We start from the raw sequence: 25,915 nt of genomic DNA, 5'->3' as shown, positions 1-25,915 counted from the left end.
TTTTGATTTCACTTGTCACAACAGGTCTTCGAAACAAAGTTTATTGTCCAATGAATGAGGGGTACTCATAAGTGGGCTGGTTACACCCACTGGCAAAGGCCACAGGTTTATGGTCTCACTTGGCTTGCTGGGTCTTCTCAAGCACAGCACATCTCCAAAGGTCTCGGTCAGTAGTCATTGCCTCGGTAAGGCCTAATGTTCAAAAGTCGTGCTTCATCACCTCATCCCAAGTCTTCCTGGGTCTGCCTCTTCCACAGGTTCCCTCAACTGCTAGGGTGTGACATTTTTCACACAGCTGTCCTCATTCATTCACAATACATGACCATACCAGCGCAGTTGTCTCAAGATGGAAAGATACATAACTCAATATCACAAAGCATTTTATCTGACAGGTAGTCTGTCGATTACAATGATGAGTTTTCCAGTTGATCTGACCAATGGAACAGCCTGCTCATGAAATTAACATGCAAGTGACTGAGTACTCCACATCTGTGGGTATGCATATATATGCATACCCTTAATGTAGTTCTCAGAGAGATTCAGCATGACACAGAATATGGCAAAACTGGCCCTTTTCAATTACAGGTACAACTCAATTTTGCCAGCTGAGTGGACAGGAGTAAGGTGAAATCAAGTGTCATGCCCAAGGACACAATGTGCCATGCCACCAGGAATTAAACCAAATACTCTAATCACAAAGCTATGTGCCTTCACAAAGCATTTTATCGACTGCTCTACTAATTCTGTCGAATCACAATTTTCATAAAAAATAGAAAAATAATGATTTAACACACAGAGACCTTGACAGTTTTTATAGAGAGAGGGTGATGTTGTAGTTTCAATCAACTCCCAGATTTTAAGTCTAATAGGCCCTGGCGTGGCTGTGTGGATATGTTTGCTCCCCAACCACAGGGTTTCAGGATCAGTCCCACCACATAGCAACTTGGGCAAGTGTCTTCCACTATGGTGCTAGGTCAGCCAAAGTCTTGAGGATGGATCTGGTAGACAAAAACTGAAAGAAGCCTGTCGTATATGTATGATGTGTGTGTGTGTGTAACCTTATCTTGAAACATATCTGGCCATTGGGAAATATTACCCTGCTTGGAAACAGTAGAGGATTGGTAACAGGAAGATCCAGCCAAAGAAAACCCACCTCAACAAATTCTGTCCAACTCATGCCAACACGGAAAAGTTTTTTGGCAGTATTTAGAACTATTAGAGTTATAGTAACAGCAAAAAAAAAATCATCAACCAGTGGTAGTTACCTGAAGTTTGTCATGGTAGAAATATGGCATTCCAATCACAATATGGTCCTTATTTCGAAGACACAGCTCCACACCCATAACATTGTTTTTGCCACTGAAATAGAGAATGGGACAAATGCCAAGAATTACAAAACAATTGAGAAAAACTACAAAGAAAAAAAAACAATCTTAGATATCTTTTTGTAGACTTTCTCTTTGTCTCATCACCATCATTGTTTAACGTCCATTTTCCATGCTGGCATGGGTCGGATGGTTTGATTGAGGTCTGGAAAGCCAGCGGCTGCACCAGGCTCCAATCTGATCTGGCACTGTTTCTACAGCTGGATGCTCTTCCTAATGCCAACCACTCTGAGAGTGTAGTGGGTGCTTTTTACATGCCACTGGCACAGGAGCCAGTCAGGCGGCCCTGATTTGATCACATTCGGATAGTGCTTTTTACGTGTCCATGGAAGAAAATTTCTTAATTACATCATTTGTGTTGTCAAGTATTTCTCAACCAAGAAATATTAGATTCAAATTCTGGCACAAGGCTAGTAATTTTCGGGGAGGGACTAAGTCGATCGACCCCGGAAGGATGAAAGGCAAAGCTGATCCCAGCAGCATTTGAACTCAGAGCATAAGTTGGAAGAAATACTGCTAAATATTTTTTCCAGCACAGTAGCAATTCAGCCGGCTCACTGCCTTTCAACTACAAAATATTGATTTCATAGTTAGATATAAAGAGACCAGGTAATTTTATCAAATCTTCAGTTGAATAGTGGTAAGTATCCGCGTCTGTCATACAGCAGACCACGTTTCAATTCCCCACGGGGGAAGTGATATACTTTTCTGGGCACAGTCATAAGTATTTGCTTAAGAAGCTCACTTTGCAAGCACATGTGTTCAGCCCTACTGTGCAGCACCTTGGGAAAGTTTCTTCCACTAGTCAAATGAGTCAATCTGGACCCCCTTATGGGTCCATATAAGATGTTATTGTTAAGAATTATGTGCAATAAATCGGTTATATTTCTACAACGCACAAAATATTTCAACTATACTTGTTATACAATTCATAGCATTTAATTATAAATATATAATGGGAATTTTTTTAACCAACAAATGTCAATGGGGGTCCAGTAGAACAAAATAGGAATCAAAAAGATCCATAGGAAAAAAATGGTTGAGAACCAGTGATCTAGAACTACAATATCTAATAGGTCCATTTTTTAATGGTCAACAGTGATCATCATCATCGTTTAGTGTCTGCCTTCCATGCTAGCATGAGTGGGACGGTTTCAGCACCAGACTTCTGTAACTGTTTTGGCAAGGTTTTTACAGCTGGATGCCCTTCCGAACACCAACCACTTTACAGTATGGACTGGGTGCATTTAAGTGGCACCTGCACTGACAGGGTCCCCAAGAACTTGCAAGACAAAAAAAAAACTTTCAAGAGGGGAGAGGGCACTGGAGGAGGTGATCTTGTATCAAATGATGAAAGGTTATAGTCAGACAGAGAGAAAGAAACAAATGTTTTGCTGTAGAGGAAGTACAAGAGGAAGATTTGACAGTTGTTTCTAACAGAGCAAGTAACCTTACAAAGACTACTAAACCAGTTCATCTTTATACTAAATCATTATTTAAGTAAAAGAAATGTTTTGTTAGAACACTATTCAAGTAAATCAGAGAGAATATATTAGATATTTTATTGACCCCCAGAGAGATAACAGGCAAATAATCAACCCCAGGAAGTTTTTAAGCTAGAACCAAGAAGGGAAAAATAAAATATTGTAATGTTTAGACTGGTACCACCTATCTCAGGCACCATTATTACCCAAGAACATTAGTGCAAACCACAGAACTAGATAAATCTAGAATATACATAAAAAGCCAGATACAATATAGGTGATAAGAGTGAGACAATTGAGCCTGGTTGAAGTTGGCAGTAGAAACAAAAATAATTACTTCTTACTGAGGAACAAAAAATGCTGTTGAGATCAAACGACATTTAGGCTACTTGAAAAACAAAATGAAACCAAGTTGTGAATTTGTCTCATTGAGGAGCTCATCTTTTACTTAAAAACATGAAAATATTCAATTTAAATAAAATATCATATTACCCTAGTTCCTGAAGGCATTTTAGTTCAGTTTCAATTCTCATTGGATGGCTAGTGGGAATGATGTGTTTCAGAGCAAACAGCCTACTCACTTTGGGGTACTCGCGTAATTTTGCTTGGAAAACAGAACTGAAAGTACCTGTAATTGAAAATTTATTTACTCATTATATTAAATTAGGTTTAAAGAAAATGAAGTGATATCCCTATTTATGTATCAACAATAAATAATTAAGGCAACATTTATTAATTTCTCATGTGAGATGATAGATTATCCTTATGTTCTTAACGTCTTTCTTTTTTTCTCTTAAGATCTTCAGGATTAAGTGATGTCAAGTAGATGAGAGATGGATCATCATCATCATTTAGCATCCACTTTTCCATAATCACTTGGGTCAAATGGAAATTGTCGAGGCAGATTTTCTACAAATCTTGTGTGTGTGTGTGTGTGTTTGTATCTCCTTGTTTTGATATCAAATGATAGTTATAAACAAATGTTACCTGTGGAAGGGGTAGACCCAGGAAGATGTGAGACGAAGTAGTGGGAAAGAATCTTTGAACACTGGGCCTCGCTGAAGAAATGACAAGGGGCCCAGAGATGTGGCGATTTGCTGTACTTAGTAAGATGGATCAAGCTAAGTAAAATTGCTGTCTTCCACATATATAGGCTTGTCCTTTCAGGTGCCGGTGTCACTTAAAAAGCACCCATGCCGATGCTGCATTACTGTACCCATGCCAGTGGCATGTAAAAAGCACCCAGCACACTGCTAAGTGGTTAACATTAAGAGGGCCATTGAGCCTTAGAAACCATGTCACAACAGACAGTTGGAGTCCAGACATCTCTCTGCTAGTCAGCTCCATGTCAAACCGTCAAACCCATGCCAGCATGGAAAGCAGACATTAAACAATGACGACAATGATGTTAATGTCTTGCAAGCAGTGTCCTTTGTTTCCAATCTTGTGTGAAAACATGTCCAACTATAGGGAACAGGAAGGACATCCAGCCATAGAAAATCTGCCACAACAAATTATTTCCATATTCAGGCCCCATTTCTTGCTACCATACAAAATCACACTTCATACACAGGCATCATTGATTAGAACTGTCCGATGGCTAAACAAGAACTGTTTACAGTTGAAGACATCATCATCATTTAATGTCCATTTTCCATGCTGGCATGGGTTGGACAATTCAACAGGAGCTTGCCAGTCAGAGAACTGTATTAGGCTCCAACTGTTTGTTTTGGTATGGTTTTTACCCTAACCATTTTACAGAGGGTACTGGGTGTTTTTTACGTGGCGCCAGCATGGGTGCTTAACACATGGCACCAGTACAGGTGCTTTACTCATGGCACTGGCATGGGTGCATTACATATGGCACCGGTGACAAGAAAAAATATTGAAATGCTTTATTCAATCAGCTACTAATGAATCATTGATTTGTTTAGGCAGAAATTATTGGCATTACCCCACAAGAGACATTTATAAATATAAATCAGGTCATCCAAACTGGTTTTCTTCATAATAATCATAACCATCATCATCATTTAGTATCTGCTTTCCATGCTGGCATGGGTTAGACGATTTGACTGAAATTGGTAAGATGGGGAGTTGCACCAGGTTCCAATCTGATTTGGCATGCTTTCTACGGCTGTATGTCCTTCCTAACGCCAACCACTCCAAGAGTGTAATGGGTCCTTTTTATGTGCCACTGACACGAGTGCCTGTTATGTGACACCAGCATTGGCTACGACTATGGTTCCACTTGGCTTGACGGGTCTTGGTCATTTGTCATTGGCTCTGTGAGGCCCAATGTTCAAAGATCATGCTTCACCACCTTGTCCCATGTCTTCTTGGGTCTACCTCTTCCACAGGTTCCCTCCACAGTTAGAGATCAGCACTTTTTTATTTTAATCAACATATTACACAGCCAGTCTGTAATCACACCTCCACTTGCTAAAAATTATCACCGTACAACGATTCAAAGACATGGCTAAATGAAATTCATTAGAATTTGTATAACAGGAACAAAGTTTGTTTTTTGCTTTGTTCTTTTGTTGTTTTTTGTTATCACATGTTCTTTCAAATGCTAAGAATTATCATGAAAAATTATAAATACCTTCACCGATCTTTTTGATAACTTGAAAATACTTTTTAAGTTCCGGGAGAAACCCATACAACTTTTCAATCTCTGTTCGTATATGTTCTGTATATATATAAAAAAAAAAAAAACAGAATTTTAATCATAATTATGAATTTACCTGATTGTTAAAACAATTAACATTAGAATATCACCGTAAGCTTCCATCAATCAATGTCAACCATACATCTATCTAAGCATGTATGTACAAGCTGTTTTTTTTTTAACTGTAGCCATGCTGGGGCACTTCCTTGACGAATTTTATGTCAAATAAATTGACCCTAATAATTTTTTTTTAAAGCCTGGTACTTATTCTATTGGTCCCTTTTGCCAAATCTCTAAGTTACAGGAACACAAACATACCAGCACTGGTGAGGGACAAAAACACATGGTCAATGCCAGTGCCACCAGACTGGCCCACGTGCCGGTGGCACATAAAAAGCACCCACTACACTACACTCTCGCAGTGGTTGGCATTAGGAAGGGCATTCAGCTGTAGAAACCTTGCCAGATCAGATTGGAGCCTGGTGCAGCCTCTTGGCTTACCAGTTTTCAGTTAAACTGTCCAACCCATGCCAGCATGGAAAGCAGACATTAAACAATGATGATGATGATGATATATATATATATATATATATATATATATATATATATATATATATATATATATATATATATATACACACACAACAGGCTTCTTTCAGTTTCCATCTACAAAATCCACTCACAAAGCTTTGGTTGGCCTGAGGTTACAGTAGAAGACACGTGCCCAAGGTGCCATGCAATGGGATTGAACCCAGAACCATGCAGTTTGGAAGCAAACTTCTTCCCATGCGGGTACGTATAGATATAAATCATCTGGATGCTGGAAAAGTTTCCTGTGTCATGATGATTCACACCCAGCTATCAAAATTCCAACATGATGACTGCTACTCACCATTCTGTGAACCCTGAAAATGCTGTAAGACTTGAGATGGACAGTTGTAGTGGAGACTACAAAGCCATGGCCAGCAGAAGAGATGCAGCAGGCATTCTGATTGTTTCCACACACTGGAATTCATCCCACATCTTTGAACAGGGGCTTAGGCTCAATTCAGATGGCTATGTGAAGCTACTGGAGACTATGATCAATCCCTAGCTGGAGAGGGTTGCTGCTAGAAAAGGAAATGTGTAGGAGCAGGATTTAGCTCCTTGCCACACCTCTGGAAAGAATCAGAAGTGGTTGTTGGAGAATTTCTACAACTTCATCAGCCCCAATTTTAGGCCTCCTAATTTTCCCAATTGTAATCCCATGGATTACTAAGTGTAGGACATGGTTGAGAAAGACACCAACTGCTTCGCCAGAAACTCCAAGGCCAGGCTAGTGGCCAAGATCAAAGAAGTGTCAAAAGATCTTCCCAGGGACATGTGAGGAACTCCTGTGCCAGATTCTGCAGTCACTATGAGGCTGTGGTGGAAGTTGAGGGCAAATACTTTTAGTAAACTGTTATCTCCCAGCAATAATTTAGTTGTTATCTTCTTATTTTTTTTAAAATTCTTTTATTTTGGGATGAGATATTGTGTTTTCTTTTCCTTTTATGCAAACTGTTAAATCTAGCCCAAACACCCGGGGTGTGTGTGTGTGCAGGCGTATACAATGTAGAAGCTACAAATAATTTGGAGCTTCTACATTTAATAACTTATGCAGCACTGATTTTATATGTATATTTGTCCAAGTTACCAATGGATGCGAACAGCAAATCCAAGACTAGAAGATAGAAGAAAAAACAACAGAAAACTGCTGTGAACAATCTGAGGGATAAATTGTCAGATTCTATATTTCTCCATTTTCAACTAATAAGTATGTTTTAATTAACAAAGGAGTTTTCTTTCCACAAATGTTCACAACAACCCATCACCAAAGCTTTTATTAGGTAAAGTTTTTCTCTCTAACTACACTCATAAGCACTGAAATAAATGGATACCACATAAAACAAAAACATTTTACATAGCTTTAAACACAGAATATCCAATATATCATATTACAGATTTAATCTGAAGATTAACTAAAAATGAACAAGTAAAGCTTTAACATACCTGGCATTTCCTCAGCAGGTAACTCATCCTTGTTGTCAGTAGAAGTGGACATTTTTTAGTTTCTTACTTCAGACTGGTAAACTATGAGTGAAAGATTTACAGTACAGCACTTAATATTTTTAGGAGTAACATAACAATCCAAAATTAAATTGTTTTCCTTTCAATAGTCAGTATATTTAGAGAAATATTCACGACAATGTTGTCCTTTGTATAGTTAATTAATAAAATAGTTACCAGGATTAATAAGTCAGTATATGGATAAAGCCCCCTTCTTGAGCCTTATGAACTCATAAGGGCCGGTTTCCCAGTTTCTGTGGCTTATATAGATTTACCCCTTGGATGGGATACTGGTCCATCACAGGATTAGTCAGCGAGGTCATTGCCAGTGCCTCTGGACTGGCTCCTGTGCAGGTGGCACATAAAATACACCATTTTGAACATGGCCGTTGCCAGTACCGCCTGACTGGCCTTCGTGCTGGTGGCACGTAAAAGCACCCACTACACTCTCAGAGTGGTTGGCGTTAGGAAGGGCATCCAGCCTTAGAAACTCTGCCAAATCAGATTGGAGCCTGGTGTAGCCATCTGGTTCACCAGTCCTCAGTCGAATCGCCCAACCCATGCTAGCATGGAAAGTGGATGTAAAACGATGATGATGATGATGTGTGGACTGCAACAATGTGAAATGAGGTGTTTTGCTCAAGAATACACAGCATCATCCAGTCCAAGAATTGAAACCACAATCTTATAACCAGGAGTCCAACATCCTAGCCACTAGGCCACATGCCTCCACTAATAAGTCAGTAATGGTTGGTTTGTATCAACAAGAAACAAATTAAAAATAAAAACTGAAAAGATATATGCACTCATACTATGACTTAAAGCAGTTTAATCCTTAAAACACAGAGTCATTCACTGAAAAACCAAAAAGTTATATTTCTAGGTTTCTTTCTCTCACATTATACATGGTTCAACCTACACAAGTGAATGTCTGATGAACAAAACAGAAATTTTGAAAGAAGTATCTATAAAACTAGTTTTAAACATGAAATAGCTATTGGGGTCCATCAGAACAAAATAGTAATTAAAGGAGTCAGTTGATAAAAAAAAAAAACTGTTGTGAAAACCCTGCTCTACATGATCAGAACTCACCCTTACATATTTGATACCTGGAAAACAGAGTCATTAGACTGCCGGACAAAATTCTTTATGGTATTTGATCTAGTTCTCTGCATTCCAAGTTCAACTCCTACCATGGTCATCTTTGTATTTCATCTTTCAGAGTTGATAATAGAGTACTAATCAAGAGCAGTGGATTGGCTGAACTGTAAGAATGTTGGGTTAGGTGCCTTGCAGTATTTAGTCTAGTTCTTTACGTTCCGAGTTCAAATTCCACTGTAACCTACTGACTACATACACAACCAGCTGACCAGTTTTAACACTATCATCTAATACCTTGTGCAGAGCGTTTCACAGAGTCCACTCTCTTATAAGCATTCAGAACAGGTTTCTGTTACAAAGATATCTTCATCCCACCTCCCTTCCAGCCTCAGAGGCCCTATAACCGGTCATGGACATTGCTTTCCTTCCTGACAAGAAATAAACAGAAGAAAACTGTAATACCAACAACGCGTAAATAGCACCATTTGAGCGTGATCGTTACCAGCATCACCTTACTGGCACTTGTGCCAGTGGAATGTGAAAAGACATTTGAGTGAGATCATTGCCAGTGCCGCTGGACTGGCTCCTGTGCAGGTGGCCCGTAAAATACACCATTTTGAGCGTGGCCGTTGCCAGTACCGCCTGACTGGCCTTCGTGCCAGTGGCACGTAAAAGCACCCACTACACTCTTGGGATGGTTGGCATTAGGAAGGGCATCCAGCTGTAGAAACTCTGCCAAATCAGATTGGAGCCTGGTGCAGCCTTCTAGCTTACCAATCTTCAGTCAAATCGTCCAACCCATGCTAGCATGGAAAGCGGACGTTAAATGATGATGATGACTACTCCCATTCTACACACACATCACCATAGACTATACACAATGGCTGTGTGGTAAGAAGCTTGCTTCTCAACCACACAGTTCTGTGTTCAGTCCCACTGCGTGGCACTTTGGGCAAGTGCCTTTTACTATAGCCTCAGGCTGACCAAAGTCTTGTGAGTGTGTGTGTTTGTCCCCCATTACCGCTTGACAACCAGCTTAGTGGTTCAGCAAAACAGACTGATGGAATAAATACTAGGCTTACATAGAATAAGCGCTGGGGTCGATTTGTTCAACTAAAAAAAGGGGGCTAATGCAATTTCGTACCTCCCCTTGTAAAATGCATTAAAAAAAAAATTTGTTTTCGTATTCCTACATTTTAGATGTCGGAGATTACGAATATACAAAAAAAAATTTATTTCACCCCTCCACCCCAGTTAAAATTTTTTCAAAAAAATGCATTGAAGGCAGTGCTCCAGCATGGCCGTAGTCAAATGCCTGGTACAAGTAAAATAATATTACTGTGCGACACTAAATCGCATAACGCCAATAACACGACACATACAAAATATATTCACTACCCAACATAACACAATTCACAGTATATATATTCTACAAAACAGAAGACTCACAAACACAAGAAATAACGAACCAATCACCACAGCAAAGCAAAACTCTAACACAGGATTACACAATACTGATCACACGTCAGGAATAGGGGTTCGCCAGTTGGTGTAGTAGGAACTAGCAAGAAAGCGTCGAAAACATAAAGCAATTGTTTCTAATTTAGAGATAAGGCTAGAAATTTCTAAAGAGGGGAACCGTCGGTTATATTCAACCACAGAACTTGACTGGCACTTCATTTATCAACCCTAGGAGGATGAAAGGAAATGTTGGCCAGGACGGGATTTGAACCTAAAACATCAAGAGCCTGAAAAAATACAGCAAAGCATTTTGTTCGACGCTTTACAAGTCCGCCAATCCATCTCGTTTCTTAATAAATTAGGTACAAGGCCAGAAATTTGAGGGAGAACAGATCCTAATTGGCCAGAGGAGGATGGAAAACAAAGTTGACCTCGACAGGATTTGAACCAAAAACATAAAATACTTGAACAAATACCGTAAAGTATTAGGCACTACTTAAATATAGAGGTCCCGACGCAAAGTTTTTACAGTGCACACTCGTTATAGATTAGGGTTCGGTAGATGCGTCGGGACCTCTGTATTTAAGTAGTAGTAAGTATTCTGGGTAAATTTTCAGATCAACACCCGCACAATTTTCACTAGGGTGTTTAGGGTTAGGGTTAGGGACGGAATTCCCTAACCCTAAAACCCTAACCGTAACCCTAACACCCTAGTGAAAATCGTGCGGGTATTAATCTGAAAATTTACCGTATTCTGTCTGACGTAACGATTCTGCTACTTACCTTATAATATCACACTACAACTTATAAAAGTGTGATAGGTCTTCAGACATGCCATAAAACTAATACTGCCTGTCTTTATGCGTAAAATTCTGTTCAAAAATAAAGTTTAAAACTCCACCCACCAACCGTATTTTTTTTTTTTTCTTTCTTTCTTTCTTTCTGTTCTACTTTGACTCCACAGCAATAACAGTATAGTTTTTATGTCTAGTACTCGAGAAACTGTATATGTTTACTTCAGAAATAGATGTCCTTAAAAAAGTTGTACAAAGAAAGACTTTAGACTGGCAGTTCAACAAAACATGTGACTTAAACGACTAGATTTATTATTTCACGTATTATAAATGTGATAATTTTGTCAACAGAAAAAAATGTCGATTTACATTTATGTATTAATATTTGAGTTACAAACATAATTCCTTTTTCATTATACCAATTACAAGGAAAACAATAAAGATAAAATGATATCGTCAAAAAAAATTAACATTAAACAAAGAAAACATATATTATGGTATTTAACAAATCGGAGTATGGACAAGAATGTTAAGTACTAAGAATAGTAAATTTTGAATTCAAGATGACCGAAAAATAGAACTTACCAACTTTTTACGAAAGATATTAAATAATATTGCCTACGGAGTAACGAAATTCGTGGAGATTATGGAGAAATACGAACAGAGTAAAAGAGGATAGAATCTCCCTCAGCTGTTATTACCGTAGCGACCGAAATGATAAGAGATGTCGCGCCAAAATATTTAAAGCAATTTCCTAAAGTTGTCTTTCTTGAAATTATTAATTGAGAAAAATAAAATAAAAAAAAGTATCAAGGGAGATGACTCTAATAATAACTGTACACGGCATTTATTAGCTGTCACGACCATAATTTTTGCTAGAATCGGAATGATGACAAATAGGATTGTATTCAAACTGATTCGAATTTAGGTAAATTTTCAGATTAACACCCACACGATTTTCACTACAGTGTTAGGGTATTAGGGTTAGGGACGCAATTCCCTAATCCTAACACCCTAGTGAAAATCGTGCGCGTGTTAATCTGAAAATTTACCCGAATTTACATCGAGTAATTCACATAAAATTTAACTAGATGAAAAAAAAAAAAATTATGGCTAATTCCACCCTGTCCAGTTCAACGAACACTGTTGAAGACTTCGTACTGGCTGCGTTAGTGTTGCGGAAAGATGAACTCAGCTTTGCAAGATAACTGAACACGTATTCATTTAGTGTGTTCATAGTATTTACAAAAGTGAGATGTTTTGCTAGGTACCTCGGCCATTAATAGAATTATGTGTTTTCATCCCAGAATCAGCGGGCATTGATAAGCTAAAGTTCCGAAAAACCTGTGATCAAAGACATTTCAACTGTGACCATCCCATTTTTCCCGTCACAGTTCCCTCGTGACCGCATGATTTGTTATTCTTTTTACTAAGATTTTTGGTTGTAATTTGAGAGATTTGGTTACTATTTCTAACAAATCAAAGCATCACTTAGGCTTCTGTTTATTTTGTTATTATTTGCTGCACATGATTCAGAGTTGTTGTTTATCCCTAAATCAGCCCCATTATCAAGCAAATTTAGGATCGAAGTCAATCTAGTCGTGACCACCCCAATTTTTTTCAAGTATAATGAAAATTTAAATCTTTTTCTCTTTTAATCTCCTCTGTCTGTCTGTCTGTCTCTCTCTCTCTCTCTCTCACACACATTGAAACTCCAAATGTTCAGTAAGAACTCTTACACTCTTCTGGGCATATTAACGACCAACTAAACCAAATCATTAAAGCGTCTGCTAAAAAGCAGGGCACTGTTTTGTTGCGACCCTTTACATTCTGAATTCAAATCCTATTGAAGCCAGTTTTATCTTCCATCCTTCCCTAGTTGATAAAATAAAGTACCACTCAACATTCTAAACGCGAATGGAATTATAGTAGAAAATTGAGAGCATTTCTTTCTTCCATTACAATACATAGTCCTATGCAAACGATATTGACCTTCGTTGCACCTTCACATTTCCAACAACACTCGCTCTCTTATGCAGGTTATATCATTACTAGCTGGCCCCGTGCCGTCAAAAATGACAACTAGTTGGAGTATTTTATATATAAAATAAAGTACAAAACCAAGTTTTTAGTTTAATAATTCTTTTATGAACAAATTTTTTGCGAAAAATCTATCCGCAACCAACATCCCTTGTTTGCTTGTTTCCTTCAAAAGAATTCTAAAGGTTTCCTTCCCTCTTGTACGACTTAAATTCACATAAAGCTGGCTGTGGCTAAATACGGGAGCTGACAAGTAAAGACCAACAGTTTCGAAACGACATTGCCTTCTTGCCAGTGTATTTTTTTGAAGTTGAACATAACTTGTATAGATCGGAGAAGCAGCGAAAGTTATAGCCACTGCCTTCGATTAAACCGTAAAACGATAATTAAAAACAATAGCATGAAAATAAAACTGAGTGTAAAATTCAATGTACGCAATTGAAACAGCATTATATTTAAAATGTCGTCTATGTATCATATTAAATGCATACACACCGTTAGAAGGCAAGATGATGTGAAAATGTCTGAGGTGAAACCTTTTCCTCAACTTGTGGTGCTAAAAACACAGTCGGACTGAGACGAACATTGCCGCTGCATTGATTCACGAAAACGACAGATGCATTTTACTTTTTTGAGGTTTGACAATGTCGTACTCCCAATCATCACTTAAACAAAATTCGTGCTTCGATATATAAGAAACAGTTAATGAAACTTTCACTGGCTATGCGGAAGTTTGCCAGGCTGTATAAATATTCAGTGTATGCAATTGAAACTGTATTGAATTAAAATCATCACCTGTATATCATACTAAATACACACACAAAACATCAATGCAGCACCAAGTGCTTCAACTGAACCTACAGAAGCAAGCCAGCACGATCGTAGCATTAAATCGGGCGATAGCGAAGCTAAGGTATTAGGAAAACCAAGCACCCTCACGGGTATCACCTGATACCTGGCGAACAGCCAACGATGACAAGAACCTCGTCCAGCCCCTCCAAACGTCACAGGCTGGAAGAGACAGTTCACTGCCAAGTACCGATACTTCAAGGTTTTGTTTCGTTCGGCTACGGAAGCAGTGACCCTCCTATTTACCGCAGCACCCAGGATGTGGGAAGAAGCAAAGGAGTCACAGGCTGTGGTGTTCCAGACGTGGCAGTGACCTCTTACCTAGGCAGAGAGAGACATCTGGTCACTTTCTATCACTTCTGGATAATCCCACCGGCTCCAAAACTGAGGGGATATTAATCAGACCCAAGGCCCGCTTAATGATTAGATTTAGCTCGGTGTGACGAGCAAAACGACCAGCATTTAGACGGTAAGACAATAGTAATGCCGCAAGCGTGCTGGCATGCTTCAGTAGGTTCCGTTGAACCTTATGGTGTGCGACAAATTGAAGCACTTGGTGCGGCATTGTTTTTCTCTTTCTTTCCTCTCCCCCTTTTCCTTGTCTTTCTTATATAATAGAAGAATCATGACTATTGTTTAAGGTTTGTATCTTAATGTGGCTTTGTATTATTCATATACATACGTGTAATATATGTAATAAAAATTATTGTTTGGCTTCCAACAAAAAAAAAAAAATGAATTCGCTCGTCTATCTTGGGAAGTGAATCCTAACGTTATGCATACTCGCCAATAATTAGAATTCACGGCAAGGTTTATCAATTTGAATACGTTATCTGCCAAATTTTCCAACGTAGAACATTAGCTTACATTGACTCAAGATTTTATTGTTAGCTATGAATAGGTGAGCGACATAATATTTGCTTCCGGTGACCAAAGTCTAATTTTCAAGTCCAGACGGAAGCTAGTTTGAAGATTCCGCTTTCATTTCGGTGAACTTTTTTTTTTATTAACTTCTGCCGTTAATAATCTTTAAAATGTTCCAGTACCATTACACTCATCTTCCATTCCTCAAAGAAATGTTCCTGGTTTCATGGTAACCTAGCGAAAGCAATGTAGAAACAATTTCAGTAGGGCTTCACTAAAACATAACATGTCCTTAGCAGACATGGCTACGAGGTTGTTACGAAGCTCCATTAGCAACCCCGTGGTTTCAGTTTCGATCCAACACACGTCACCTTCAGTAAGCATTTACCATAACTTTGAGTTGATCAATACCTTGTGAATGGAACTTGGTCGGCAAACTGAGACGTCTGAACAGTGGGAAGTGTTTAAAAGAGGTTGGAGTAACCTCCCCTTAAACGTGTACCGGAAATATATTACACCGTGTGTGTCGTGTGGAAAACACGTGTAGGTAACTATCTTCTTGTTTAAATTTTCATATCTTTCAGAAGTCAGTCCAGATTTTATAATATGCATCATATTTTGAATTCTTGCTTCTAAACACTATTACTGATCATTAATTTATATGAAAGACCTTTCAATTCTAACTAATCGTTTTCCTGTCACGAATCTAATGTTTCGTTCAGTGTCAACGGCAATTCAGTTTTTTACCGATCATGTAATCGACAAGTTAATTCCGTAATACAAAAATAATTTTAAAAAATTTGGACAGTGTATTGTTGTATCATTTCGTATTATCTGAACTATAGCGGTTAAATAGCTTAAAAGTTATAATAAAATAATTCGTAACTAATGTTAATGTGTCGCTTAAAATATCTGTTCTGGTCAGGAAATACTGATATAAACAGATATTCATTTTTTAATTGCATACTGAATAGTTTTATACGATATCCTAGATGCGAATAGAATTAGAAGAACAATGTACAATGATGACATAAAAGACGCATCGGTATATTTAGACGTACTCCGATTTCAGCCGCATGTATTCAGGAAAAAAAACATTTAATACATTAAAGCTTATGGACCCGGGGAAACTTTTTTTTATTACGTCTTTATGCCATCAAATATGGTAATATTAATAATTTAACTTAACGATTTGGATTCCGCCCAGAAGTTTGATATTCGATCCTATTTAAGTTTTCACAGAAAAAACAAAAATTCACGAATATTTTCCAGTAAAGTTAGAAATTACTATATTAATTGTATGTATCATTAACTTTGGCATATCTATAACAGTGTGGGTAATAAAATGATAACCAGTAGTGTTTTGTTTCTTTTGATAGCTTTGACATAGGGAAACTTTCGTATGAATTTTCTGTAAACCAAAGTATTTACCAACGTATAACACCTGTCGATTACGTTAAGTATTCAGTGTGTGAGTTATACTCAACCACCTTGTAATGTAATCAAATAATCAATAAGTTGAGAGTTCCAGTACCAATGTAGGGTATATTTACAGTAGAACCGCATAAAAATGTTTACACATTATATATTCCTCATTCTGTATTTAATTTTACGGAAATATTCCATTTTGTTTTGTTTTTTTTTAACAAAAATTTAAAAAATTACTTTCTTTTAAATTTCAATAGAGCTCTCATATTCGAATCTATCTATTTCTTCAAGTTTGTGAAATGGAATATAGATAGATAGATAGAGACAAATAGACAGATTTGTGCATAGTTTTAATTATATATTTTCTTTTTTTATCTTCAGCAAAATGGAGCCCACGGAAGAAAAGTCACCAAAGAAAGGTTCTAACGAAATAAATTATGAAAAATTACCTTCTGTGGATTCTAGTAATGTACAAATTTTTGAAATTCAACCAAACACATCTGTACAACATTTCAGGAATAGAGTGTTTGGGAAGAAAAAAGTATGTTTATTTATATGCAGTATCATTGTGTGATGTTAATTATATGGGAAATATGTTGTGATTCTTTATGTAAAATATATTAGACATCAAAAGCATATATTTTAGACAAAAAGAACCACCCTATTTATTTAAAATATGACGATCCATTTATGCAATAGAAGCAGTATTCAGTTAAGATAGCCATCAATGTATCATATTTAATATAAATACATCATTGAAAAGCAATTTACTGCAGTATTTGTCCAGAGATAACTTCTCTTAGGGATGTATTGTGTTTAAAAACAGCATGTCCATAAGGGATAATATCTCTGGGACAAATACTACAATAAATTGCCTTTCACCAATGTATTTACATTAAGTATGATACATTGATGGTTATTTTAAAATATGACACTTCATGTTTCTACTTATCATTAGTGATGTACATTCCAACACAGTATAGCATTTGGATTTAATAATGTTATTGGTCCGGCTGATAATTTTGTGTGTGTGTTTCTCAGGTTTCTAGACTGAGCATGAGAGATATTGATTTTAGGATGATTGTATATGTTGTGACTGGGAAAGTTATGTCAGACCTTGCGGCCACAACAAACTGTCTCTCCAATGTCACATTTAGACTTGGTGTGACCTAAAGTTATATAGTGAAAGGATGTGGCTTTAGGGTGTTGGACTCATGATCATAAGATTGTGGTTTCAATTCCTGGACTGGGTGATGTATTATGTTCTTGAGCAAAACACTTCATTTCACATTGCTCCAGTCCATTCGGCTGGCAAAAATGAGTAATCCTCTGATGGACTGGTGTCCTGCCCAGGTGGGGAATTTATAGGCCATGGAAACCAGGAAACTGGTCCTTATGAGTTGGCATAACACAAGAAAGTAACCTTTATTTGAAGCTATATAAAGCTTAGAGACAGAGCACTTATTTAAAATTTACACCAAACAGTTTCACAAAAATGTGTGAAACATAATTCCTTTCATTCTGTATTCTTAAATCTAATACAGTGTCCTTTGCACATCCAGCTTGTTTTTTTTGGTTTTCAGCTGTTAGTTTTTGCTTATATTATCATATTTATATTAACCATTTGGCAATCTGCTGTGCTTGAGAAGACCTGTCAAGCCAAGTGAAATCGTAGTTGTGGCTGATGCTGGCATCAGGTAAATGGCATGTAAAAAGCACCTTTCAAGTGTTTGGCCTCACAGAGGCAAAGTAGTTAAGCTCCTTTTGAGTGTTGGGCCTCATGGAAGCAATGACTGAGACCTTTGATATTATGTCGTGCTTGAGAAGAAGACTCATCAAGCCAAGTAAAATTGTAGTTGTGGCAGATACTGGTGTCACGCAAATGTTTCCTATGCCAGCAGCACATAAAAGCACACATTACACTCTCGGAGTGGTTGGCATTTGGAAGGACATCCCGCCATAGAAACCATGCCAAATCAGACTGGGGTCTGGTGCAGCCTTCCAGCTTGCCAGCCCTGGTCAATCTGTCCAACCCATGCCAGCATGGAGATTGAACGTTAAATGATGATGATGTATATAATAAGTCTATTTATTAAACCCTTTTAAATAATGCATGTCTATAGAATTATGTTTAATGTAACTTTTTTTGCATTTTTACAATATTTCATAATTAAATTTTAATATTTAGCACCCATCTTATTCAAATGTCCTTGAAACTATGTCAAAGGTACAGAATAAAGTATTTTCCCAAATTATGAAACTGTACCACTGGTGGTGCATAGGCAGTTGTGTAAAGCTTGTGATGAATCACTGGTGGTATATGTGGTGGTTAACATGTTAAATAGCCACTTAAAAGAATTAACCCCTATTAGGGACATAACACATCCCTTTTGAATATAAAATTTAAGTGAATATAACAAAAATTTTCTTGTAAAATATTGAAAAATTTATTTCTTTCAAATTTATTAAAGAAATATGTCTGTAGAATAAGGCTTCAGTCAGAAATCCAAATCTAAAATTTACCAACAATTTTACCTTTTGCAAGTCCTCCTTCATAGAAGTCTTTAGATCTGATTTAATTACTTTTAGTACAGAAAACAGTCCAATTAGTATCTGTGAATTTGGAATTTTTAATGCATTATGTTATAATTTGCATACATATAATTAGAGTCAGTGTTGGTACATCATCATCATCATCGTCGTTTAATGTCCGCTTTCCATGCTAGCATGGGTTGGACAATTTGACTGAGGACTGGTGGACCAGAAGGCGACACCAGGCTCCAATCTGATTTGGCAGAGTTTCTACAGCTGGATGCCCTTCCTAACACCAACCACTCCGAGAGTGTAGTGGGTGCTTCTACGCGCCACCAGCACAAGGGCCAGTCAGGCGGGTACTGGCGACGGCCACGCTCGAAATGGTGTATTTTACGTGTCTCCTACATTTATATCAACCCTGACTCCATACCCCTGCTACTATTGGACAATAACTGATGGAACTATTAATAAGATTATTTATTCTTCCTTTCAGGATCCATATGAAGGACGTGTTCCTGTTGATAAAAAAGAGTTTAAAAAATATAAACGAGGAGATTCTACAAAAGATGTGAGTATTTCTGGTAACTTTAATGATTTCCTAATTTACCGTGAAGCTTTTGTTAAGTAGAGTTGTGAGTCTTGACTTGAAGGACACAATGCAACATCTGTAATAAAATGATACATGTATATATATAACTATAGATACATGTATATATGTGTATATGTATGTACTTATTTAACCTGTAAACACACACAATATAAGTATGGATGCACATAAGTCTATATATATACGTGTATGGATGGACATGGGTGTATATATATATGTATATGGATGCACATAAGTGTATATATATATATATATATATATATATATATATACATACATATATATATATATGTGTGTGTGTGTATGGATGCACATAAGTGTAAATACATATGTGTATGGATGCACATAAGTATATATATGTATATGGATGCACATAAGTATATATATATATGTGTATGGATGCACATGGGTGTAAATACATATGTGTATGGATGCACATATTATGATCATCGTTTTTATGTCCTCCTCATTTTGCTTGCATGGGTCAGATGAATGTTGTTGAAGCAGATATTCTATGGCCTGATACCCTTCCAGTTGCCAACTATCACCTGTTTCTAATTAAGGTAAATATTTCCCCTAATCCTTCAAATAGGAACATGTTTTCATGCAAGATAGCTAACAAACCATACCACATGTGTATGACTTGTCTGTGGTTGGCTCACAATATCAAAACAAGCCACTCACCCACCCACTCATGTATGCATGCACACACACATTGGGCCTATTTCTTCCATCTACCAAATACACTCACTGGGATTGGGCCAGCTTAGCTGTGGTACAAAATACTTGCTCAAGGTGTTGCATGATGGGACTGAAACTGAAATCAAGTGGTTGAGAAGTGGGACTTCTTAACCACATAGCCATTTTTTGTCTTTGGGTGTGTCTTTCTATCTTCTCTCTCTCTCTCTTTCTATTGCACCCCCCCCCATTTTTTTCTCACGATCCCTTTTGATCAAAATTTTCTTTTTCTTTTTTTTTTTCTTTTCTTGAAAAGAAAAGCCCTACATTGTATTTTGTCCCCTTTCTGTTTGGCCCTGTGTGCCTAATAAAGAAGCATATCCACCCATCCAAACACACACACATAACACATGCGACAAGTCTCCTTTAGTTTTTGTCTACTAAATCCACTCCAAATGATTTAGTTGGCCTGGGACTATAGTAGAAGACACTTGCTCAAAGTTCCACCCAAGGGAACCAAACCTGGAACCATGTGGTTAGGAAGTAAACTTCTGACCACATAGCCACACCTGTGTCTTAAAGTTATGCCGTTTCTTCTGTGTGTGTGTGAGACATGGTCAGAGTCATGTAACATTTCAAACAACACGAAGGAAGGTTGTGTCTTGGCCCTAGTTTCTTGTTGCAACATGTCTGTGGTAATTTCAGTTCCATGCAGATGCCATCCTTGCTCTGTGGCTTCTAGTTTGCTGATAATGCTGCACTTATTGCTACATCTTATCAACGTATCCTGTTAATTGTTTCTCTAATGTGAGTGAAGCTTTTGACTATCACATTCTGCATGAAAAGAACTGAAGCATGGAAAGCGGATGTTAAACGATGATGATAATGATGATGATGATTTGACTAGGAAAAAATATTTGAAACTTCTCCAAGGCGGTGCCCCAGCATGGCTGCGGTCTAATGACTGAAACAAGTAAAAGATAGAAGATAATGAAAATATTCTTTGTTCTGTGCTTGCTTAACTCTACTGTTCACAACTACAAGTTATAGAACAACTAGAATTCTCAATTTGTGGTATCATTTCCTATAGCAGAAAAAAAAATCTTGCATTTGTAATAAAATAGAAACCTTTTAGCAGCTGTTGACATTTCTTGGAGCAAGTATATGTCACGATATAGCATTGTTTTCATGTCTGGAATGATACACCTTCTTCAAAAACTATATTTCACATTGAAGGTTTTCAGGTTCTGGTTCATCATCTTCATACCATATTTTATTTGTTACAACTTTAGTTAACTCTAGCAGGAGAAACACTTATTTTCAGTGATATGCCAACAACATAAACAAAGTTAATGCAATTCACCATTTCTATCATAATGATTTCCATTGGCTGACAGTATCACACTTACAGTCAAAACCTACATCAGCTTCTGATCCACCACTTTGTGTTTTGCTAACTACAACATTAGTTTTTTTAATCAATCAATGAAAATCCCTAGACTGGTGAGATAACATAGGTACATAGCAAGATACATAACTCCCTTTCACCATATTCCATGGTCATCATCTGCTAACAGGCTCCAGCCATGCTGATATGGTATTTCAGTTTTACTGAGTCATCATGCTGTTTGATTAGTCCTTCATTGGATTTTAATGTGAGAGTTACCTTTCATTCTTTTTAAACTTTCAGTATAATCTTACTCTATATTAATTTCCATCATCTCTTCAAGATCTATATTAAAGTCACCTCAATTCCTCTTGTAGATCCATCTTAAAATTACATCACCCTCTCTCAAAGAACTGTTTTGAAATCATGTCATCCCTTCTCATAGATCCTTATTAAAATAACATCAACCCTTTTTCATGTGAGAAATGTTATGTGTGAATACTTTTTTCGGTTATGACAATGAATATCTCCTGATATAAAATTTTTTTTTCTCTATACAGAAATATTTCAAAACCAAATATCACAAGGATTGCTATATAAATAAAATGCAGAAGACTCAATTTGCTATTGAACAGTCTGCTCGGAGTAAACTCTTATTACAAGATACAGTTGGGTAATATAAAACTAATGATTTTCTAATTTTTTTGTGTTTTTATAGTCAGTTTGGTTACTTAACATAATGTTATACTTTTGTGCCTCTGTTGTTATTCTGTTTGCTGCGAAACTTGCTTCTAATTGAGCAAACCAGATATGGGTATCTCCCGTCTAAGCAAGAGGCAAAACTGTCATAGAAGCTTGCATATATCCTCTATCAAAATAAGACATTTCAAACTCTTTAATATTTTCTTCCATTCAAATATGTATTATACTTATCAAAAAGAAAATTTTGCTCTTAGTGAAATATAATTTTAATTTGCTAGAAAGTGCAGTTAAAACTTCTTATAACTATTATTGTTTATTTCTTCAGCGTTCGTTTTCCTTCAACTTTTAATATCAAATATTTCTTATTTTTTTATTGCCCACAAGGGAGTAAACATAGAGGGGCTAAACATATTTAATATCAAATATTTCTGTTGATAAAATTTTGTGTAATGAAACTGTCATCTATTTTCTATTGAAAATTTTATCTATTTTTCACAAGTGTCAATACTTTTATGATGTGGTGGTTTATCTTCGTGATCACATTGGGAAGTCACCACTTTTTATAGTCGGTTTGGTTACTTAACATAATGTTATACTTTTGTGCCTCTGTTGTTATTCTGTTTGCTGCAAAATTTGCTTCTAATTGAGCAAGCCAGATAAGGGTATCTCCCGTCCAAGCAGGAAGCCAAACTGTCATAGAAGCTTGCAGTGTTTTGCGATTGGTGAAGAGTAGTCTGTTATGTGTTTTTATATCTCATTTTTTATTCATATACAGTGTATCTGGGGCTACATTATTGTATGTGTCCTTGGGTAAGGAGTAATTTGTGGAATGGTTTGGCTGCTATATTTCGTAGGTAGAGATTCCTTCATTGCCTTGTGTTATTTTTTATTGGTTTATATTGTGACCGTGGAGAAAGATGAGATTCTCCAGGCTAAAAATGCCCCCTTAACAGTATCACAACAGCATCCTTACAACTCCATCGGGAGTTGAGAACCAAAGGAAAGAAGGAATTGTGCTACAGATAAATCCACTGCCAATTTGTTTTTTTCTTTACTTTACTTTCAAATGTCTGAGGAGATGGTCATGTTTTCACATCCATGAAACCTTAAGGAATATGACGAGCTAAGCCAACCTGATACTCAATACACACACACACACACAAGATAGATAATTAGAAAGACATAAAAAATAGGTTGTTGTAATTAGTGAAGATTGATGTAGCTATTAGTACAGGTAATTCTCTCGTAGTGATTATATGGCAGAAGATAGTATATGTTGGTTGTGTTGTATTATACAGAGTAAAAAAGTTAGCTAAGTTATGATAGCAATGTTGGAAATTATTTTTTTCCAGATCAAGTGATATACGACTAATAGACCAAGACACTATTGCAGCATCAGTTGATATTACAAGTGCCACTAAGGTTGGTATATTTGTGTTTATTTATGAATAAGAAAAGCTGGAATAAAATGTCTGTTTGAGATGACATGCTATAAGACTTCGGTTGTGATATCATATTTTAATTAAGGCATGTCCCTATGTCTCTTATCAAAAATGTTTCATCCTAATTGTAAGAAAACCCCTAAGTTTAACCCTGTCATTACCATATTTATAGTGAAACATACTTCCTTCATATCAAAACCATGGTCTGAGAACTTTGCTGGGAAGTTCCATGCAATTTTGGCTGTTTATTTTAAGCAAGTTCTCAATGTTCACAAGACAAGTTTGACAAACTTAGAGAAATACAGTCATCATCATCGTTTAACGTCTGCTTTCCATGCTAGCATGGGTTGGACGATTTGACTGAGGACTGGTGAAACCGGATGGCAACACCAGGCTCCAGTCTAATTTGGCAGAGTTTCTACAGCTGGATGCCCTTCCTAACGCCAACCACTCAGAGAGTGTAGTGGGTGCTTTTACGTGTCACCCGCACGTATCAATTAATTTTGAAAACCATGGTCTGAGAACTTTGCTGGGAAGTTCCATCCAATTTTGGCTGTTTATTTTAAGCAAGTTCTCAATGTTCACAAGACAAGTTTGACAAACTTAGAGAAATACAGTCATCATCATCGTTTGACGTCCGCTTTCCATGCTAGCATGGGTTGGACGATTTAACTGAGGACTGGTAAGCTAGAAGGCTGCACCAGGCTCCAATCTGATCTGGCAGAGTTTCTACATATGGATGCCCTTCCTAACGTCAACCACTCCGAGAGTGTAGTAGGTGCTTTTACGTGTCACCGGCACGAGGGCCAGTCACATGGTACTGGCAACGGCCATGCTCAAAAAGGTGTTTTTTACGTACCATGAAAGATTTAGTCCACTTTGAACTTTTAAAAACAAACCAAATGATAACTAAGGAGATCTACTATGAGCAGCTTGAGTGGCTTAAGTCAGCGCTAGAAGAAAAACCACCAGTTTTGGTTTCAAGACGAAAGGTGTTCTTCCATCAGGACAATGCTCAGACACATACAGCAAGGATGACATTCCAAAGGCTGGAGTAATTTGAATGGGAAACAATGCCCCACCCACCATATTCGCTGCACATTGCCAGTACCGCCTGACTGGCCTTTGTAGGGTTTTCGAGCGAGATCGTTGCCAGTGCCCCTGGACTGGCTCTTGTGCGGGTGGCACATAAAAGACACCATTTCGTGCGGGTGACACGTAAAAGCACCCACTACACTCTCTGAGTGGTTGGCGTTAGGAAGGGCATCCAGCTGTAGAAACTCTGCCAAATTAGATTGGAGCCTGGTGTTGCCATCCGGTTTCACCAGTCCTCAGTCAAATCGTCCAACCCATGCTAGCATGGAAAGCGGACGTTAAACGATGATGATGATGATGATGATTGCCCCAACTGATTATCATTTATTCTGCAGTCTTCAAAATTATTTGGACGGAAAAAAATATGAATTCTGTAGACGAGGTCAGAACAGTGCTGGAAATGTATTTTTCGTCACAGACAAATGAATTATGGAAGAGGGGGCCTTGCAAGTCTACCAGATAGATAGAAGAACATTGTAGATTAAAAAAATGACTTTGGTTTATCTTAATTTTGAAAAATAAAAGAAGTATAAGAAACTGCATTATTTATGGGATGACCCAATAGCTTTTTCAGGAACCTCTCCATTCCTTATTCTTAACTCTGATCACATTCTTTTACCATCAGTTATGTCCCCTAACTTTCTACCATCACCTCTCTTTCATTAATTTCTGCTCCCAACAACCTTATCGTACTTCAATTTATATATTTGTTTGATTTTTGTTCCTTTTCTCTTTTTGTTTTTTTCAGTACTTTGACTTAGATTTGAACTTTGGGCCATACAAAATTGATTATTCAAGGAATGGAAGGTATGAAGGTTTTACTTGTTAATTAGTGATAAATTTAATGGTACCTTTTGACATGAGTGCATGTTCAGTTTGTAGTAAGAAAAAATAAAGTTGATGAAATGTACTTTCATTACATTCCTCAATTTTCTCTTCTATTTGAGAAAATGGAACAACTAATATTTGTTATCTCTCAGTCTTGGGTACTCATCATCATCATCATCATCGTTTAAACGTCCGCTTTCCATGCTAGCATGGGTTGGACGATTTGACTGAGGACTGGTGAAACCGGATGGCAACACCAGGCTCCAGTCTGATTTGGCAGAGTTTCTACAGCTGGATGCCCTTCCTAACGCCAACCACTCAGAGAGTGTAGTGGGTGCTTTTACGTGTCACCCGCACGAAAACGGCCACGCTCGAAATGGTGTCTTTTATGTGCCACCCGCACAAGCCAGTCCAGGGGCACTGGCAACGATCTCGCTCGAAAATCCTACAGGAGCCAGTCAGGAGGTACTGGCAAC

At 37.4% G+C, this 25,915-nt stretch overlaps 2 protein-coding genes across 2 annotated transcripts in view; one reads left to right on the top strand and one right to left on the bottom strand.

The window, feature by feature from the left end:
- The window catches only part of LOC106879986 (cell division cycle 7-related protein kinase), a 22,950-nt gene extending 11,211 nt beyond the window's left edge, over positions 1-11,739 (bottom strand). Inside the window, 5 exon segments of the mRNA XM_052966121.1 lie at positions 1,266-1,359; positions 3,362-3,497; positions 5,475-5,561; positions 7,572-7,652; positions 11,570-11,739. Coding sequence (XP_052822081.1) covers positions 1,266-1,359; positions 3,362-3,497; positions 5,475-5,561; positions 7,572-7,623 — 369 coding nt within the window. The 5' untranslated portion in view covers positions 7,624-7,652; positions 11,570-11,739.
- A 3,084-nt stretch (positions 11,740-14,823) lies between these two features.
- The window catches only part of LOC106879985 (WD repeat-containing protein 46), a 30,180-nt gene continuing 19,088 nt past the window's right edge, over positions 14,824-25,915 (top strand). Inside the window, exons 1-6 of the mRNA XM_052972325.1 lie at positions 14,824-15,280; positions 16,547-16,706; positions 19,194-19,272; positions 21,934-22,045; positions 23,427-23,496; positions 25,360-25,418. Coding sequence (XP_052828285.1) covers positions 15,156-15,280; positions 16,547-16,706; positions 19,194-19,272; positions 21,934-22,045; positions 23,427-23,496; positions 25,360-25,418 — 605 coding nt within the window. The 5' untranslated portion in view covers positions 14,824-15,155. The remainder of the gene's footprint in view (positions 15,281-16,546; positions 16,707-19,193; positions 19,273-21,933; positions 22,046-23,426; positions 23,497-25,359; positions 25,419-25,915) is intronic.

Source organism: Octopus bimaculoides, chromosome 1 (genome assembly GCF_001194135.2).
Source record: "Octopus bimaculoides isolate UCB-OBI-ISO-001 chromosome 1, ASM119413v2, whole genome shotgun sequence".
NCBI lineage: Eukaryota > Metazoa > Mollusca > Cephalopoda > Octopoda > Octopodidae > Octopus > Octopus bimaculoides.
The sequence above is the reverse complement of the archived record's forward strand: the minus strand, read 5'-3'. Positions and strand labels throughout refer to the sequence as shown.